Raw genomic sequence first — 19,853 nt, forward strand, 5'->3', positions numbered from 1 at the left:
TCACCACCAGTCTACAACCCCCTTTCTTAAGCTTAAAAAAAATGCTAGTTGATATATTACTGACAATCTGAGTCATCCTGTCCACGGGATCTTGCCAGCGTTCCCCCTGGCTGTGTACACAAGTACACCCCACTGTCACCCACTCGTCCCACCCTGTAGACACCAGCGCCAGCCATCTCAGCGTGCACGCTCTGTCCCGCCCCACACCCACAGCTTCAGAATTGAGGAAGGATTCGGGATTGGGCTCTGAGCACCAGAAGAATGAAAGCAGCACTGGGAGGGCTCCCGAGGTGGTTAGTGCCTGCGTGTGGGTGTGTGTGCCAGTGAGCCCCCATATCCCGTTGCTCTTGAGTGTGCGTGTGGGGCTGTGCACCTGCCTCTCCGGGACCCCACACCCAACCTCGTGCTTCCAGCAAACTAACCTATGGCTCTGATATAGATGCTACCCGCTTTGATGTCATGTCCTTGCACAGTCGACAACTTGGGTACCAGAGCAGACCCTTTGGCTCTATGGATACGTGTCCCCGTTTTATGGGGGAAGAAGCAAAGGCTCAAAGGGGTTAAGTGTCTTGCCTAATTCACAAAAGCAATGACGGTAGTTCTGTCATCTCAAGAAAAGCAGCAGGGGTCTCAGCACCTCCCTTGTTCCCTCTTTCCAAAACTGAGAGCTGCTCTGGAGTTCCAGAAGCTCCAGGGACGGAACGGATGAAGGTGACAGACCGTGAAGTCCGAGCCAGGGCAGGTGGAGCACCCCTGGGCAGACCCCACAGCCATGTGCTGAAACCCCGCAGACAAGCTGGCAGTGGAGAGGATGGGATGGGGCAGGAGCTGTTATCCGTGGTCTGGGGTGATCTGGGGTGATGGGTGATGGGTGGGGTGCAGAGCTGTCTCCACAGGTAGGAAAGTGGCAGCTCTGGGGAGCAGCAAGGGGAGGAGCTTGTTCCAATCATTTTGGTCTAAAAAGGCACTGCCTTCTGCTCAGCAATGACCAACACTAGAAGCCAGTTTCTAGAAGCATCACCCCCCGCCCGCAACACCACCACCAAGTATTGTCTGCAGAGCTGGAAATCAAAAGGGGACTCTGGCCACAAGAGGTTTTTCGTAAAGTTTAGCAGGACTAGCAGAAACCACAAAGACCCCTACTATGAGATCAGCACCCTTATTTCAAAGAAGAGGAATCTGAGGCCCGGACAGGGCAGGTAACTTGAGGCTAGCCCGCAAAGCCGCAGCCGAGTCAGAAATAGATGGCATGCCTCTAACTCAGAGCCAGATCGAGCCCTTTCCACCACTCCAGTGGGTCTTGTTTTCCATTCATATCTGTATCCTCTTACCCATTCAGAACCATTTCTGAGTTGTGTATTCCTATCGGAGGGTGCCAAGCCTCTCTAGATTTCTCGGCAATAATGCAGCCGGCCTCACCGTGAGAATCAGGCAGCAAAGACACCCCGCCCCTCCATCACCCATTAATGAAACCGGCAAATTCCCTGGGATGGACTGAGTCTCAACGGAAAGGGCTGGGTTTGTGCTCCCAACATAGAATGCGAAGGCAGGAGACATCAGGGTTAATAAACAGCTTTATTGGCCTTCGATTTCCTTACATTCTCAATTAATTTGCCATTAAAGTGCGGGAAATTTTCTTAATCAAGGTAACATTTATTGAAAGAAATCAGAACTAGTATCGGGAATGTGGCGGCCATGAAGGAAACATTTCTCCCACAAGACACAGAACGGGAGCCCTTCTTGTTGAGCTTGGGGGGGTCGGCCAATTTGCAAACAGATTCTAATTCCGGCTCACCGTGAGCACTGACTGGCTAGGACCACCACCCCTGGGGGGAAAAAAAGCACTGCTAGAGAGATCTAAAAACACCCACCCCGCCTGCCACCTCCTCTCGGCCCTCTTTGGGTGTTTGCTGTTTGAATAGATCCAATCTTAGGAGAAACGGAGTCTGGCCCCCTCTACTGCCTTCTACCCCACCCCACCCTTACTAACAAAAGCCCCCAAAGTCATTACAATGAAAAAGTGGGTTTCCATTGCCCCAACACTAACAATGTTCAGTAAAAATGAGGATAATAAACACAAAAGCTTGCTTAGTAAACAGGAGCTCTCAGCGTTCAATGCAAAAACAAAAAACAAAAACTGAAATCTCAAGGCAAATCCTGTTGGCTCTGCACACGGGCTGGACGAACATGGAACCGGTCATTCCCATCGGTAGAGCTACGGGCCGGGAGCACAAAGGCGGCTGCTGGCATTTTCCCGCACTTGCCCCGGGCAGAGGCCAGATCTTTGCGTTATGCTGAGGCTGTCGGTGTGTTTCTCTTTGCAGTTTATATACAAACACACCCAAGGCTGATGTATTTTTACACATATATGTACACACACGAGGCCTGCTACTCTTTCTTGGAAACCACCAGCTCCACCTCGGGAAGCTGGATGCCAACCTTAGTCCCACTGTCGTTGCTGGAAGAGGAGGACAGTCGGGACTTCTTAGAGGCCAAGGACACTCCACTCCCTTGCAACTTGCCTGTCTCGTCATCGCTCCCGGTCACCTCATAATGACCTTTGCTCTTTGACCCCAAGCCACCGAAGGTACCAAACTTCAGCTTTCCGTGTTTCCCTTTGACTTCCCCACCTTCAAACTCCAAGGTCCCAGTTGGGGTGGAAGGCGCCGAGAGCTCCCTTTCGTCACTGAAGGAATTGGAGCGGTGCCGGGGCTTCTTACTTTTAAATAAGGAGAACTTGCCTTTGGGGGATGACGTCTCGGCCTCGGCGTCTCCTTCCAGGGAACCGAGGCTGGCCTTCGAGCTCTTCAGGTCGCCTTTGGACCCTGAAATGGACGCTTCCGGGGAGCCGGTGACACCACCTTTCGCTTTAGGTTTGGAAAAATTGAACTTGGGCATTTTGATTTTGGACTTTTTAAGTTTCACATCAGACTCTTCCCACTCGCCCTCTCCGGCTCCAGCCTGGGCAGTAGCCTCCACTTTAGGGAAGTTAATATCCACCCCGACTTCTCTGCCAATCAGCTCACGGCCAGAGAACGTGAATTTGGGGATCTTCATCTTGGGGAATGTTACTTTTCCAGATCTGCTTTCCAAGTGACCTGGAGACCCAGACACACTCAGCCCAGGACCCTGGAGTCCAACCTGGCCTCCTTTCATGCCTCCTTCTACCTTTGGTCCTGAGAAATGAAGTCCCCCAGCAAACTTCGGTGCATCCAAGTTGAGAGCAGAGGTGGCCTGGGGTCCTTTGACACTCACGTGCCCTTCACCCAGGCTGACAGCTGGGATGCCAACACCCCCGGAAACATCCACACCTCCTTTGATTTTCGGGCCCTTAAAGCTGACACCGAAATCTGACTCAGGGGAGGCCACGTTAAGGGAAGGCCCCTTGATGCTAATGTCGGGAGCAGCCCCGTGGAAACCTATTCCCGAACCTTTCAGATCGCCTTTGATTTCAGGACCAGAAATTTGCCCCGTTGGGAGTTTCACATTCCCGCCTGGCAGCTCTACATCACATCCAGAGGACTTGATTCCAGGCATCTGGAGGTTTCCTCCGAGGCCTTCAACGCTGATGCCTAGAAGACCTCCTCCAACAGTGGGGCCTTTCATCTCACCAGTGGCCCCAAGGCTCCCTTTTATTTTTGGTCCTTCCAAGTTCAAGTCCATGTCTGATGCTGAGATTTGAGGGCCAGAGATCTGAGGCCCTTTCAGGCTCAGGCCCCCGAGGTTCACATCCATACCTGGTGCCTGTAGTTCTCCAGTCACTTGTGGCCCTTTGACGTTCACGTCCAAGTCGGACCCTGGAGTCGAGATGCCAAACTGAGGCAGCTTCATTTTGGGAAGTTTAATGCCACCTTCGGGGGCCTCCAAACTTAGATCAGGAGCACCTACTGATACTTTAGGGCATTTGATGTCACCAGAGACAGCCAGGTCCCCCTGCAGGCTTGGTCCCTTCAGGGTCACGTCTGGGGCACCAAGATTTAACGTGGCATCAATCCCAGGCACTTTCACACCATCTCCTTCCATCCTCACCTTTCCACCTTGACCTCTGAGGTCAAGCCCTGGGGCATGTACCTTCACACCAGGAACAGAAGCATCCAGGTCTCCCTTCAAACTTGGTCCTTTCAAGTTCAGGTCAACATCAGGTCCAGAGATTTTTGGCATAGAGAGGTTCACCGAGGGCAAGTCTACTTTTGGCCCTTTCAGAGACACATCCGGCCCTTCAAGCTTCACATCGGGCGGGCTCAAGCCTCCTTCGAGAGAGGGCAGCTGGGCATGGACCTCCGCTCCTCCCCCTTCCATCTTCACACCAGGGACGCCGATCTTGGGCACTGAAAACTTGGGGAACTTGATCTTTGATTCTGGACCTTGCAGATCTATGTCTGGTCCTTCCAATCCCACACTTGGGACATCACCCTTTACCTTTGGTCCTTTCAAGCTAACGTTCACATCAGGGATGGAGACCTGAGGGCCAGAAATGCCGAAGGACGGTGCTTTGACTTTAGCATCTGGGCCTTCAATGTTGATGTCAGGTGCGTCCAAGTTGGCCTGCACCCTGGGGCCCTTCAAGTCACCCTCTAGTTTTCCTGAGACATCCATGCCTGGCAGCTTGAACTTGGGAGCCTTCACCTTGATGTCGGGACCTTCGACATGAATCCCTGGCGAAGAAATGTCTACATCAGGCGCCTGTATTTCACCCTCCAGTTTGGGGCTTGGGAGGGGGGCCTCAGCTTTAAATTTAGGTGATTTAATGTCAAATTCTACATCTGGAAAGTACATTTTCCCGAACATAGGTTTCTTGGTTTTGGGGGATTTCACGTCACCTTTAATAGTGGCGTCTGGCCCGGCAACGTTGACATCTACCTCGGGCACCTTGAGACTGGCATCAATTTCGCCCCCGGGAACATTCAAGTCAAATCCCTGTTTTTTGGCCTTCATTTTAGGGCCACTCATGTGAATTTTGGGCATTTTAAATTTACTCTTCTTGCCCTTGCCACCAACACTAATTTCAGGAGTCTCAATATTCATCTCTGCCTCGGGGACAGTCACATCCAGAGAAGGTGATTTGATGTCAGCTTTAGGGCTTTTTGCCCCAAAACCAAACCTGGGTTTCTTGAATTTGGGAATTTTAATGTCTGGCCCCTCGACAGTAATATCTGGGCTCTCCGTGTGTACATCCAAGCTTGGAGCTTCTAAATCAACTTTGGGCCCTTTGAGGTCCAGTTCAGCACCTTCCAACTTGGGACCAGAAATCCCAATTTTGGGTGTCTTGAAATGCAAATCAACATCAGGAACAGTTACTTTAGGGGCAGATATATCAAGCGATGGCATCTTCAAATGTGGGCCACTAAGCTTGGCATCTGAGCCTTCAAAATCCAGACCTGAACCTTTAAGGTCTACTTCTGGGCCTTTGAAACTACCTTCGATCTTAGGGACCGACACATCAAAATCTCCTTTGACTTTGGATCCTTTCAAATCCAGGTCAACATCAGGCATGGAGATTTTGGGAGCTTTGATATTTATCTCTGGCATCTTGAACTTAGGGCCCTTCAGTTTCGCATCTGGACATTCAATATTCACATCTGGGGCATCAATGTCCACTTTGGGGCCAGAAATGTCAATGTCAGCCTTGGGAAGGTTCACATCCACTTCTGGGCCTTCTCCCTTGAAGCCAGGCATGCTGAACTTGGGCATTTTCACCTTGGGCATCTTCAGGTGCCAGTCTGGACCATGAACGTCCACATCAGGGGCATCGATGTCCACTTTGGGCCCTTTGATGTCAATTTCAGGGCCCTTGAGGTCACCTTCCACTTTAGGCAAAGACACATCCACATCACCCTTTACCTTGGGACCTTTCAGGTTTAAGTCAATATCAGGCATGGAGATCTTAGGAGCTTTGATGTTCATCTCTGGCATCTTGAACTTGGGGCCCTTCAGTTTTGCATCTGGACCTTCAATATTGACATCTGGAACATCAATGTCCACCTTGGGTCCTGAGACATCAATGTCAGCCTTGGGCAGGTTCACATCCACTTCTGGGCCCTCTCCTTTGAAGCCCGGCATGCTGAACTTGGGCATTTTCACCTTGGGCATCTTCAGGTGCCAGTCTGGGCCATGGACATCCACATCTGGGACATCAATGTCCACTTTGGGGCCCTTGATATCAACGTCAGGGCCCTTGAGGTCACCTTCAACTTTTGGCAGAGACACATCCACATCACCCTTTACCTTGGGACCCTTCAGATTCAGGTCCACTTCAGGCATGGAGATCTTGGGTGCCTTGAGGTGCAGGTCAGGCATTTTAAACTTGGGACCCTTGAGTTTCCCTTCTGGGCCGTGAATGTCAACATCAGGAGTGTCTATGTCCAGATTAGGGCCTTTAACATCAACTTTGGGGCCTTTCAGATCTCCTTCCAGTTTAGGAATGGAAATATCCAAATCTCCCTTTATCTTAGGTCCTTTCAAGTTCAAATCAATGTCGCTCATGGAGATTTGTGGGGTTTTGAAATGGACATCAGGCATCTTAAATTTGGGACCTTTGAGTTTCCCTTCAGGACCTTCAATGTCCACCTCTGGCCCTTTTAGATCACCTTCCACCTTAGGTAATGAAAGGTCCACATCCCCTTTTACTTTCGGCCCCTTCAAATTTAAGTCCAAGTCAGGCATGGAGATCTTGGGGGCTTTAATATGCATCTCTGGCATCTTAAATTTGGGCCCCTTCAATTTTCCTTCTGGGCCCTCAATATTGATATCAGGAGTGTCAAAGTCCAATTTGGGGCCCTTGATGTCAACTTCAGGGCCCTTGAGGTCACCTTCCACTTTGGGCAAAGAAACATCCACATCACCCTTCATTTTGGGGCCCTTCAGGTTTAAGTCAAGCTCAGGCATGGAGATTTTGGGAGCTTTGATGTTCATCTCTGGCATCTTGAACTTAGGGCCCTTCAGTTTCACATCTGGACATTCAATATTCACATCTGGGGCATCAATGTCCACTTTGGGGCCAGAAATGTCAATGTCAGCCTTGGGAAGGTTCACATCCACTTCTGGGCCTTCTCCCTTGAAGCCAGGCATGCTGAACTTGGGCATTTTCACCTTGGGCATCTTCAGGTGCCAGTCTGGACCATGAACGTCCACATCAGGGGCATCGATGTCCACTTTGGGCCCTTTGATGTCAATTTCAGGGCCCTTGAGGTCACCTTCCACTTTAGGCAAAGACACATCCACATCACCCTTTACCTTGGGACCTTTCAGGTTTAAGTCAATATCAGGCATGGAGATCTTAGGAGCTTTGATGTTCATCTCTGGCATCTTGAACTTGGGGCCCTTCAGTTTTGCATCTGGACCTTCAATATTGACATCTGGAACATCAATGTCCACCTTGGGTCCTGAGACATCAATGTCAGCCTTGGGCAGGTTCACATCCACTTCTGGGCCCTCTCCTTTGAAGCCCGGCATGCTGAACTTGGGCATTTTCACCTTGGGCATCTTCAGGTGCCAGTCTGGGCCATGGACATCCACATCTGGGACATCAATGTCCACTTTGGGGCCCTTGATATCAACGTCAGGGCCCTTGAGGTCACCTTCAACTTTTGGCAGAGACACATCCACATCACCCTTTACCTTGGGACCCTTCAGATTCAGGTCCACTTCAGGCATGGAGATCTTGGGTGCCTTGAGGTGCAGGTCAGGCATTTTAAACTTGGGACCCTTGAGTTTCCCTTCTGGGCCGTGAATGTCAACATCAGGAGTGTCTATGTCTACCTTGGGTCCTGAGATGTCAATGTCAGCTTTGGGCAGGTTCACATCCACATCTGGGCCCTCGCCTTTGAAGCCAGGCATGCTGAACTTAGGCATTTTCACCTTGGGCATCTTCAGGTGCCAGTCTGGACCATGAACATCCACATCTGGGACATCAACATCCACCTTGGGGCCTTTGATGTCAACTTCAGGGGCCTTTAGGTCACCTTCCACCTTAGGTAGAGAAACATCCACATCTCCTTTCATTTTAGGGCCTTTCAGATGCAAATCAAAGTCAGGCATGGAGATCTTGGGGGCTTTGATGTTCATCTCTGGCATCTTGAACTTGGGGCCCTTCAGTTTTGCATCCGGACCTTCGATATTGACATCTGGAGCATCAATGTCCACCTTGGGTCCTGAGACATCAATGTCAGCCTTGGGTAGGTTCACATCCACTTCTGGACCTTCTCCTTTGAAGCCTGGCATGCTGATCTTGGGCATTTTTATCTTGGGCATCTTCAGGTGCCAGTCTGGGCCATGAACATCCACATCTGGGGCATCGATGTCCACTTTGGGGCCCTTGATGTCAACATCAGGAACTTTAATCTCACCTTCCACTTTTGGCAAAGATACATCCACATCACCCTTCACTTTAGGGCCCTTTAGGTTAAGATCAATGTCTGGCATGGAGATCTTGGGGGCTTTGATGTTCATCTCAGGCATCTTGAACTTGGGACCTTTCAACTTTCCCTCAGGACCCTCAATGTTAACATCAGGGCCTTCAATGTCCACTTTGGGTCCTGAGACATCAATGTCAGCCTTGGGTAGGTTCACATCCACTTCTGGGCCTTCTCCTTTGAAGCCTGGCATGCTGATCTTGGGCATTTTTATTTTGGGCATCTTCAGGTGCCAGTCTGGTCCATGAACATCCACATCAGGGGCATCAATGTCCACTTTGGGACCTTTGAGGTCCACCTCAGGACCTTTCAGATCCCCTTCAAACTTGGGGAGGGAAACATCCATATCACCTTTCACTTTGGGGCCCTTCAAGTTTACATCAATATCAGGCATGGAAATCTTAGGAGTCTTTAGGTGCATCTCTGGCATCTTGAATTTGGGCCCCTTCAGTTTCCCCTCTGGGCCTTCAATGTTAATATCAGGAGTGTCAATGTCTACTTTGGGGCCCTTGATGTCCACCTCAGGGCCCTTTAAGTCACCTTCTACTGTTGGCAAAGATATATCCACATCACCTTTCATTTTGGGGCCCTTCAAGTTCAGATCAAGGTCAGGCATGGAGATTTTGGGGGCTTTGATGTTCATCTCAGGCATCTTGAACTTGGGACCCTTCAGTTTCACATCTGGACCTTCAATATTCACATCTGGGGCATCAATGTCCACTTTGGGGCCAGAAATATCAATGTCCGCTTTAGGGAGAGTAACATCCACATCTGGGCCTTCACCTTTGAAGCCTGGCATGCTGAACTTGGGCATTTTCACCTTGGGCATTTTCAGGTGCCAGTCTGGGCCATGAACATCCACACCAGGGGCATCAATGTTCACTTTGGGCCCTTTGATATCAATCTCTGGCCCTTTCAGATCCCCTTCAACTTTGGGCAGAGAAACATCCATATCACCTTTCACCTTGGTGCCCTTCAGGTTTAAATCAATGTCAGGCATGGAGATCTTGGGAGTTTTGATATTCATGTCAGGCATCTTGAGTTTGGGGCCTTTTAAGCTTCCTTCTACACCTTCCACATTAATTTCTGGACCCTCGATGTCCATTTTGGGCCCCTCGATGTTGAGATCTCCTTTTGGCAGATCCACAGCCATTTCTGGCCCTTCTGCTTTTAAGCCAGGCACACCAAACTTGGGCATTTTCATTTTGGGCATTTTCAAATTCCAATCTGGACCATGAACATCCACATCAGGTGCATCAAGATGAACTTCTGGTGCTTTAATATCTACTTTGGGTCCTTTAAAGTCACCTTCTAAATTAGGAGCTGTAACATCTAAGTCTCCTTTGACTTTAGGGCCTTTCAGATTTAACTCTACATCAGGCATAGAAACTTTAGGAGATGAAATACTCAGGAAAGGCATTTTGAACTTAGATCCTTTCACTTTCCCTTGGACCTCAACATCAGGAGCATTAATATCAACTTTTGGACCTGTCACATCAATATCTGGCTTTTTAACTTTGACATCCACCTCAGGTGTCTGAACTTTGGAGCCTGAAAAGTTAAATTTAGGAAGCTTAAAACGTGATTTCTTTGCCTTGCCATCAAGATTGACCTTAGGACCAGAAATGTCCACTTCTGGCCCCTTTACATCCAGCTTGGGAGCTTTAACATCACCTTCCAGTTTGGGCCCGGAAACATCAACATCTCCCTTAAGCTTTGCGCCTTTCAAATTCAGGTCAATTTCTGGCATGGAGATTTTGGGCATATTTACATGCATGTCTGGCATCTTCAGTTTGGGACCTTTCAATTTGCCCTCAGGACCATGAATGTCAATATCTGGAGCATCTACATCTATCTTTGGGCCCTTGATGTCAAGAGTAGGCCCTTTCACATCACCTTCTACATTTGGAAGGGAAACATCCACCTCTCCTTTCATTTTAGGGCCTTTAAGGTTAAGGTCCAAATCTGGCATGGATATCTTAGGAGCTTTGATGTTCATCTCTGGCATTTTGAACTTGGGGCCCTTCAGTTTTGCATCCGGACCTTCGATATTGACATCTGGAGCATCAATGTCCACCTTGGGTCCTGAGACATCAATGTCAGCCTTGGGTAGGTTCACATCCACTTCTGGACCTTCTCCTTTGAAGCCTGGCATGCTGATCTTGGGCATTTTTATCTTGGGCATCTTCAGGTGCCAGTCTGGGCCATGAACATCCACATCTGGGGCATCGATGTCCACTTTGGGGCCCTTGATGTCAACATCAGGAACTTTAATCTCACCTTCCACTTTTGGCAAAGATACATCCACATCACCCTTCACTTTAGGGCCCTTCAGGTTAAGATCAATGTCTGGCATGGAGATCTTGGGGGCTTTGATGTTCATCTCAGGCATCTTGAACTTGGGACCTTTCAACTTTCCCTCAGGACCCTCAATGTTAACATCAGGGCCTTCAATGTCCACTTTGGGTCCTGAGACATCAATGTCAGCCTTGGGTAGGTTCACATCCACTTCTGGGCCTTCTCCTTTGAAGCCAGGCATGCTGAACTTGGGCATTTTTACTTTGGGCATCTTCAGGTGCCAGTCTGGTCCATGAGCATCCACATCTGGGACATCAACATCCACCTTGGGGCCCTTGATGTTAACTTCAGGGCCCTTGAGGTCACCTTCAACTTTGGGCAGAGACACATCCACATCACCCTTTACTTTGGGACCTTTCAGGTGCAAATCGAAGTCAGGCATGGAGATCTTGGGGGCTTTGATGTTCATCTCAGGCATCTTGAACTTGGGGCCCTTCAGTTTTGCATCTGGACCTTCAATATTGACATCTGGAACATCAATGTCCACCTTGGGTCCTGAGACATCAATGTCAGCCTTGGGCAGGTTCACATCCACTTCTGGGCCTTCTCCTTTGAAGCCTGGCATGCTGAACTTGGGCATTTTCATCTTGGGCATTTTCAGGTGCCAGTCTGGGCCATGGACATCCACATCTGGAACATCAATGTCCACTTTGGGGCCTTTGAGGTCAACTTCAGGGCCTTTCAGATCTCCCTCTAATTTGGGACCTTTGACATCCACATCTCCTTTTATTTTTGGACCTGTTAGATTAATATCAATATCTGGCATGGATATCTTTGGAGTCTTCAAATGCATTTCAGGCATCTTAAACTTTGGACTTTTCCACTTTCCTTCAGGTCCTTCAATATTCACATCAGGACATTCAACATCCACTTTGGGTCCTGACACATCTATGTCAGCCTTGGGCAGGTTCACATCCACTTCTGGGCCTTCTCCCTTGAAGCTAGGCATGCTGAACTTGGGCATTTTCACCTTGGGCATCTTCAGGTGCCAGTCTGGACCATGAACATCCACATCTGGGACATCAACATCCACACTGGGGCCTTTGATGTCAACTTCAGGGCCCTTGAGGTCACCTTCAACTTTGGGCAGAGACACATCCACATCACCCTTTACCTTGGGACCTTTCAGGTGCAAATCAAAGTCAGGCATGGAGATCTTGGGGGCTTTGATGTTCATCTCAGGCATCTTGAACTTGGGACCTTTCAACTTTCCCTCAGGACCCTCAATGTTAACATCAGGGCCTTCAATGTCCACCTTGGGTCCTGAGACATCAATGTCAGCCTTGGGTAGGTTCACATCCACTTCTGGGCCTTCTCCTTTGAAGCCTGGCATGCTAAACTTGGGCATTTTCATCTTGGGCATCTTCAGGTGCCAGTCTGGTCCATGAACATCCACATCTGGGACATCAACATCCACCTTGGGGCCTTTGATGTCAACTTCAGGACCCTTGAGGTCACCTTCAACTTTGGGCAGAGACACATCCACATCACCCTTTACCTTGGGACCTTTCAGGTGCAAATCAAAGTCAGGCATGGAGATCTTGGGGGCTTTGATGTTCATCTCAGGCATCTTGAACTTAGGACCTTTCAACTTTCCCTCAGGACCCTCAATGTTAACATCAGGGCCTTCAATGTCCACCTTGGGTCCTGAGACATCAATGTCAGCCTTGGGTAGGTTCACATCCACTTCTGGGCCTTCTCCTTTGAAGCCTGGCATGCTGAACTTGGGTATTTTCATCTTGGGCATTTTCAGGTGCCAGTCTGGGCCCTGAACATCAACATCTGGGACATCAATGTCCATTTTGGGGGCCTTTAGGTCACCTTCCACCTTAGGCAAGGAAATGTCCACATCTCCCTTGACCTTAGGACCTTTCAAGTGTAAATCTACATCTGGCATGGAGATCTTGGGAGCTTTGATGTTCATTTCTGGCATCTTAAACTTAGGCCCCTTGATTTTTCCCTCTGGACTCTCGATGCTCATCTCTGGGACTTCAATGTCAACTTTGGGTCCTGAGACACCAATGTCAGCCTTGGGAAGATTCACATCTACCTCTGGACCCTCTGCTTTGAAACCAGGAACGCTGAACTTGGGCATTTTCATTTTGGGCATCTTCAGGTGCCAATCTGGGCCATGAACATCAGGAGGATTTATGTCTACTTTGGGGCCCTTGATGTTCACATCTGGTACTTTAATTTTACCTTCTACCTCAGGCACAGACACGTCAACATCCCCCTTGATTTTTGGTCCTTTCAAATTTAGGTCCACGTCAGGCATAGAAATATTTGGGGCTTTGAAATGCATGTCAGGCATCTTGAACTTAGGACCTTTCAATTTTCCCTCTGGTCCTTCGATGTCAATATCTGGCCCACTGATGTCACCTTTGAGGTCTGGCCCTTTGAGGTCACCTTCCAATTTGGGAACATCAACATCCACCTCTCCCTTTATCTTGGGACTTTTTAAGTGTAGATCAATGTCTGGCATGGAGATTTTGGGAGCTTTAAAGTGCATGTCTGGCATCTTAAATTTAGGACTTTTCCATTTGCCATCTGGACCTTCCACAGCTACGTCTGGCATGTCAACATCCAATTTGGGGCCTTTGACATCCACTTCCGGACCCTTTAACTCTCCCTCCAGCTTTGGGGCAGGAACGTCAAAGTCTCCTTTGATTTTAGGCCCTTTTAAGTTGAAATCAACATCAGGCATGGAGATCTTAGGGGCATGAAAGTGCATTTCAGGCATCTTGAACTTGGGGCCTTTCAGTTTTCCTTCTGGACCCTCAATGTTCACATCTGGCGCTTCAATGTCCACCTTAGGTCCAGAAATGTCAATGTCAGCCTTGGGCAGGTTCACATCCACATCTGGGCCCTCACCTTTAAAGCCAGGCATACTGAACTTGGGCATTTTCATCTTGGGCATCTTCAGGTGCCACTCTGGGCCATGAACATCCACATCTGGAGCATCAATGTCTACTTTGGGGCCTTTAATGTCCACATCTGACACTTTCATTTCACCTTCTATCCTGGGCACAGACACATCCACATCCCCTTTGACTTTGGGGCCTTTCAAGTGTAAGTCCACATCAGGCATGGAGATCTTGGGGGTCTTGAAGTGCATGTCTGGCATCTTAAACTTAGGGCCTTTCAACTTTGCATCAGGACATTCCAGTTCAACATCAGGCATCTCCACATCCACACTGGGGCCTTTCAAATCTCCTTCCAATTTTGACACAGACACATCTACATCTCCCTTTAGTTTTGGCCCCTTAAGATTCAAGTTCACATCAGGCATGGAGATCTTGGGAGCCTTGAAGTGCATCTCAGGCATCTTGAACTTGGGGCCTTTCAGCTTTCCTTCCGGTCCTTCAATGTTAACATCGGGGGCTTCAATGTCCACTTTGGGTCCGGAGATATCAAGGTCAGCCTTGGGCAGGTTCACATCCACATCTGGGCCCTCACCTTTGAAGCCAGGCATGCTGAACTTGGGCATTTTCATTTTGGGCATCTTCAGGTGCCAGTCTGGGCCATGAACGTCCACATCTGGGACATCGACATCCAATTTGGGTCCTTTGATGTCCACATCTGGCACTTTCATTTCACCTTCTATCTTGGGCACAGACACGTCCACATCCCCCTTCACCTTAGGACCTTTCAAGTGTAAGTCCACGTCAGGCATGGAGATCTTGGGGGTCTTGAAGTGCATCTCAGGCATCTTAAACTTAGGGCCTTTCAACTTGGCATCAGGACATTCCAGATCAACATCAGGCATCTCCACATCTACACTAGGACCTTTGATATCAACTTGTGGACCTCTCAGATCACCTTCTAGCTCAGGCACAGAAGCATCAATTTCTCCTTTCACTTTGGGACCCTTCAAATTCAAGTCCACATCTGGCATGGATATCTTAGGAGCTTTGATATTCAACTTAGGCATCTTAAATTTAGAGCCCTTTAATTTTCCTTCTGGTCCCTCTATATCCAAATCAGGAGCATCAATGTCCATTTTGGGGCCAGAAACATTAATGTCAGCCTTAGGCAGGTTCACATCCACTTCTGGGCCCTCACCTTTGAAGCCAGGCATGCTGAACTTGGGCATTTTTACTTTGGGCATCTTCAGGTGCCAGTCTGGGCCATGGACATCCACATCTGGGACATCAATGTCTACTTTAGGCCCTTTGATGTCCACATCTGGCACTTTCATTTCACCTTCTATCTTGGGCATAGACACATCCACATCCCCTTTGACTTTGGGGCCTTTCAAATGTAAGTCCACATCAGGCATGGAGATCTTAGGAGTCTTAAAGTGCATGTCTGGCATCTTAAACTTAGGACCTTTCAGCTTCCCTTCTGGACCCTCAATATCAATATCACCAACATCCACATCCATCTTTGGGGCCTTCATGTCAATTTCAGGACCCTTCAAGTCTCCTTCCACTTTGGGAAGGGAAACATCTACATCAGTTTTCAGTTTAGGAGCTTTTAGATTAAGTCCAACATCAGGCATAGAGATTTTGTGTGTCTGTATATTCATGCTTGGCATCTTAAATTTGGGACCTTTTAGCTTCCCCTCTGGACCTTCAATATTAACATCTGGAGCATCAATGTCCACCTTGGGACCGGAGACATCAATGTCAGCCTTTGGCAGGTTTATATCCACTTCTGGGCCCTCTCCTTTAAAGCCTGGCATGCTGAACTTGGGCATTTTCACTTTGGGCATCTTCAGGTGCCAGTCTGGGCCATGACCTCCCACATCTGGTGCATTAATGTCTACTTTGGGACTTTTGATGTCAACATCAGGAGCTTTTATCTCTCCTTCTACTTTTGGAATTGTAACATCATAATCTCCTTTCATTTTAGGACCTTTCAAATGCAAACCAACATCTGGCATGGATATCTTCTGAGACTTTATATTCATTTCTGGCATCTTAAATTTAGGACCTTTTATTTTTGCATCTGGACCATCAATATTCACATCTGGAACTTCAACATCCACCTTGGGCCCTGAGACATCAATGTTGGCCTTGGGCAGGTTCACATCCACTTCTGGGCCTTCTCCTTTGAAGCCAGGCATGCTGAACTTGGGCATTTTCACCTTGGGCATCTTCAAGTGCCAGTCTGGGCCTTGAACATCCACATCTGGAGCACTGATGTCAACTTTGGGCCCTTTAATGTCCACATCCGGCACCTTTATTTCACCTTCTACATCAGGCACAGACACATCCACATCTCCCTTTAGTTTTGGCCCCTTAAGATTCAAGTTCACATCAGGCATGGAGATCTTGGGAGCCTTGAAGTGCATCTCAGGCATCTTGAACTTGGGGCCTTTCAGCTTTCCTTCCGGTCCTTCAATGTTAACATCGGGGGCTTCAATGTCCACTTTGGGTCCGGAGATATCAAGGTCAGCCTTGGGCAGGTTCACATCCACATCTGGGCCCTCACCTTTGAAGCCAGGCATGCTGAACTTGGGCATTTTCATTTTGGGCATCTTCAGGTGCCAGTCTGGGCCATGAACGTCCACATCTGGGACATCGACATCCAATTTGGGTCCTTTGATGTCCACATCTGGCACTTTCATTTCACCTTCTATCTTGGGCACAGACACGTCCACATCCCCCTTCACCTTAGGACCTTTCAAGTGTAAGTCCACGTCAGGCATGGAGATCTTGGGGGTCTTGAAGTGCATCTCAGGCATCTTAAACTTGGGACCCGTCAGCTTCCCTTCTGGACCTTCAAGGCTCACGTCTGGGGCTTCAATGTCAACTTTAGGTCCAGAGATGTCAATGTCAGCCTTAGGCAGGTTCACATCCACATCTGGGCCCTCGCCTTTCAAGCTGGGCATGCTGAACTTGGGCATTTTCATCTTGGGCATTTTCAGGCTCCAGTCTGCACCTTGGACTTCCACATCTGGTGCTTTAAGGTCTACCTTGGGTCCTTTGATGTCCACATCTGGAACTTTCATCTCACCTTCTATTTTCGGTGCTGACATATCTAGACTGCCTTTCATTTTGGGTCCTTTAAGATCCAAGTCAACATCTGGGAGAGTCATCTTAGGAGCCTTGAAGTGCATCTCAGGCATCTTAAACTTGGGGCCTTTCAACTTTCCTTCTGGTCCTTCAAGGCCCAAATCTGGAGCACTAATATCTACCTTGGGTGCAGAAATGTCCACATCAGCCTTTGTCAGGTTCACATCCACTTCTGGGCCCTCACCTTTGAGGCTGGGCATGGTGAATTTGGGCATTTTCATCTTGGGCATCTTTAGGTTCCATTCAGGACCATGAACTTCAACATCTGGGGCACCGATGTCTACTTTTGGCCCTTTGAGTTCCCCTTCCATCTTTGGCACCGTAACATCATATTCTCCCTTCACCTTGGGACCTTTCATATGCAAATCCACATCAGGCATAGAGATCTTAGGAGCCTTGATATTCATCTCAGGCATCTTAAACTTGGGACCCTTCAGCTTTCCTTCAGGTCCTTCAATGTTCACATCTGGAACTTCAACGTCCACTGTGGGTCCGGAGATGTCAATGTCAGCCTTGGGCAGGTTCACATCCACTTCTGGGCCCTCTGCTTTGAAGCCAGGCATGCTGAACTTGGGCATTTTCATTTTGGGCATCTTCAGGTGCCAGTCTGGGCCGTGAACATCAACATCTGGAGCATTGATATCCACTTTGGCACTTTTAAGTTCAACATCAGGAACTTTAATCTCACCTTCCACTTTTGGCACTGTGACATCATATTCTCCCTTTACTTTAGGGCCTTTCAAATGTAAGTCCACATCTGGCATAGAGATCTTTGGGGCTTTGATATTCATCTCAGGCATCTTAAACTTAGGTCCTTTCAGTTTCCCTTCTGGTCCCTCAAGGCTCACATCTGGAGCACTAACATCTACCTTGTGCCCAGAAATGTCCACATCAACCTTGGGCAGGTTCACATCCACTTCTGGGCCCTCTGCTTTGAACCCTGGCACACTGAATTTTGGCATTTTCATCTTGGGCATCTTTAGGTGCCAGTCTGGGCCCTGAACATCCACATCTGGGGCATCAGTGTTCATTTTGGGGCCTTTCAGTTCCCCTTCAAGTTTTGGGACTGTTACATCATACTCTCCTTTTACCTTTGTGCCTTTAACATGCAAATCGACATCAGGTATGGAGATCTTTGGTGCCTTGACACTCACTTCAGGCAGCTTAACATCAGGGCCTTTAAGTTTGCCTCCCGGGCCCGCTATGTTGACATTTGGGGCCTCCACACTGACCTTGGGCCCTGGAATACTGACATCTCCTTTGGGTAGTTTCACATCTACATCTGGGCCTTCCCTTTCAACCCCTGGAGTGCTGAACTTGGGCATTTTCAGGTTCCAGTCTGGGCCATGAACTTCCACACCTGGGGCACTGACATCCACTTTGGGGCCTTTGATATCCACTCCAGGGACTTTGACTTTCCCTTCTACTTTGGGAAGCGTGACATCTATACCCCCTTTCATCTTAGGGGCAGCCACATTTAGATCTACATCTGCCATAGAGATCCTGCACGTTCCTGCTTTTCCAGAAGGACTACCAAGCGTGGGTCCCGTCAGGGTCCCCTCAAGGCTAGGTGTCTCTGTGTCCACTTTGGAGCCTTTAACTGCCACTTGAGGGCCTTTAATGTCACCTTGCACCCCAGGCACTGAAACCTTAATATCTCCCTTCACTTTAGGAGATCCAAGGCTCAGATCCACATCCTGCATGGAGATTTTAGGTTTCTGCATGATCATTTCAGGAGTCTTGACTTTCGTACCCTTCACCTTCCCTTCCAGCCCCCCAGCAGCAACCTCAGGCAGGCTGACGTCACCAGAGATCCCAGGAAGAGTCACTTCACCTGTGGGCAGTGTCACATCAATGCCAGTTCCCTCTCCCTTTGAGCCTGACACAGAGAATTTGGGAACTTTCATCTTGGGCATATTCAGTTTGCCCCCAGGCCCGTGAAGATCAACATCAGGGGCTTGAACTTCCACACTGGAGCCAGCGACAGTGCCCTTGATTTTGGGACCTGAAATGTCCACCCCTATGCTCCCCTGTGGCTTGGCACCTTTCAGGCCTAGGTCACTCTCAAGAGATGACCCAGCGATTTGGGGACCCTTCAGCTTCCCCTCAAGCCCCTCAATATTGGCAGAAGGAGCACTGACTTCTAGCTGAGGGGCCTGGATGTTCCCGCCAATGGTCAGGCCGGGCTTGCCACCCTTGTGTCCCACAGAGAACTCAGGTGCAGAAACGCTCAACCCTGCTCCTGGGGCCTGGCCCTCAGGCGCTGTCAAGACACCGAATTTTGGCACCTTCATAGTGGGAATTTTAATTTTCCCATTAGCGCCACTATCCAGAGATGGGTCCTGTACCTCCACTGCCCCACCCCCAAGAGAAGACGAAATGTCTGCTCCTGGAACTTGGACCCCTCCTTTGCCACCCAAGTCCAAGCCCTTCGCACTGACACTGACGCCTGGGCTCCCCACCTTTATCCCAGGCACAGTGACCTGGAGCTTCGAGTGGCCAGCACCTTGGAGCTCTGGTCCCGAAGGAGAAACAGACCCCGCTCGGATGTCCACAACAGAGCCCGTGGTAGGAGATGCTGCCCCCGAGCCCGAGGGCAGTCTGATCACTGTCTTGCCAGGCTGGGTGTCCACATCCACAGCGGAAATTTCAGTCAGTTTGTGCTGGGGAATCTTGATCTTGAACTCTGGGCTGCTGATATCGATCTCCCTGGCTCCTTCGTGGCCTGTCACATCAACAGTGTAGGCCGTAACCCTTCTCGTCACGGTGATGGTGCGGCTCTGGGTTTCCCCAGGTTCCCCTTCTAGTCCGTCCTCCGACCTCAGCCGAGGCTTGATCTTCGTGGTGTAGATGCGCTGATAGTCCTCGTCATCCCCGCTCTGCAGAAAGACACGGCCGGGAGACGTTGCAGCAGGATCTGCCTGACCACGGATGCCCGGCCACAGCCCAGCCAACAACATGGTTGCCTGTTTACTAAACCACAGAAGCTGGGACCAGAACGGAGGCCCACAGAGCCTCCTGGGACAGAGCATGGAGGGGTGAGGAAAGGGGCTGACAACCACAT

At 49.3% G+C, this 19,853-nt stretch overlaps 1 protein-coding gene across 5 annotated transcripts in view; it reads right to left on the bottom strand.

Annotated features, from left to right (window-relative positions):
- Positions 1 to 1,556: 1,556 nt before the first annotated feature.
- The window catches only part of AHNAK (AHNAK nucleoprotein), a 30,560-nt gene continuing 12,263 nt past the window's right edge, over positions 1,557 to 19,853 (bottom strand). Inside the window, exons 5-6 of one of the 5 annotated variants that reach the window (XM_047691729.1) lie at positions 9,195 to 19,668; positions 1,557 to 8,588 (exon numbers count right to left, since the gene is read on the bottom strand). In XM_047691729.1, coding sequence (XP_047547685.1) covers positions 2,389 to 8,588; positions 9,195 to 19,668 — 16,674 coding nt within the window. In that variant the 3' untranslated portion in view covers positions 1,557 to 2,388. Of the gene's footprint in view, positions 19,669 to 19,853 lie in introns of all 5 variants that reach the window. The other 4 variants (XM_047691730.1, XM_047691731.1, XM_047691732.1 and 1 more) reach the window with 4 other exon arrangements.

Source organism: Lutra lutra, chromosome 10, assembly GCF_902655055.1.
Source record: "Lutra lutra chromosome 10, mLutLut1.2, whole genome shotgun sequence".
Taxonomy (NCBI): domain Eukaryota; kingdom Metazoa; phylum Chordata; class Mammalia; order Carnivora; family Mustelidae; genus Lutra; species Lutra lutra.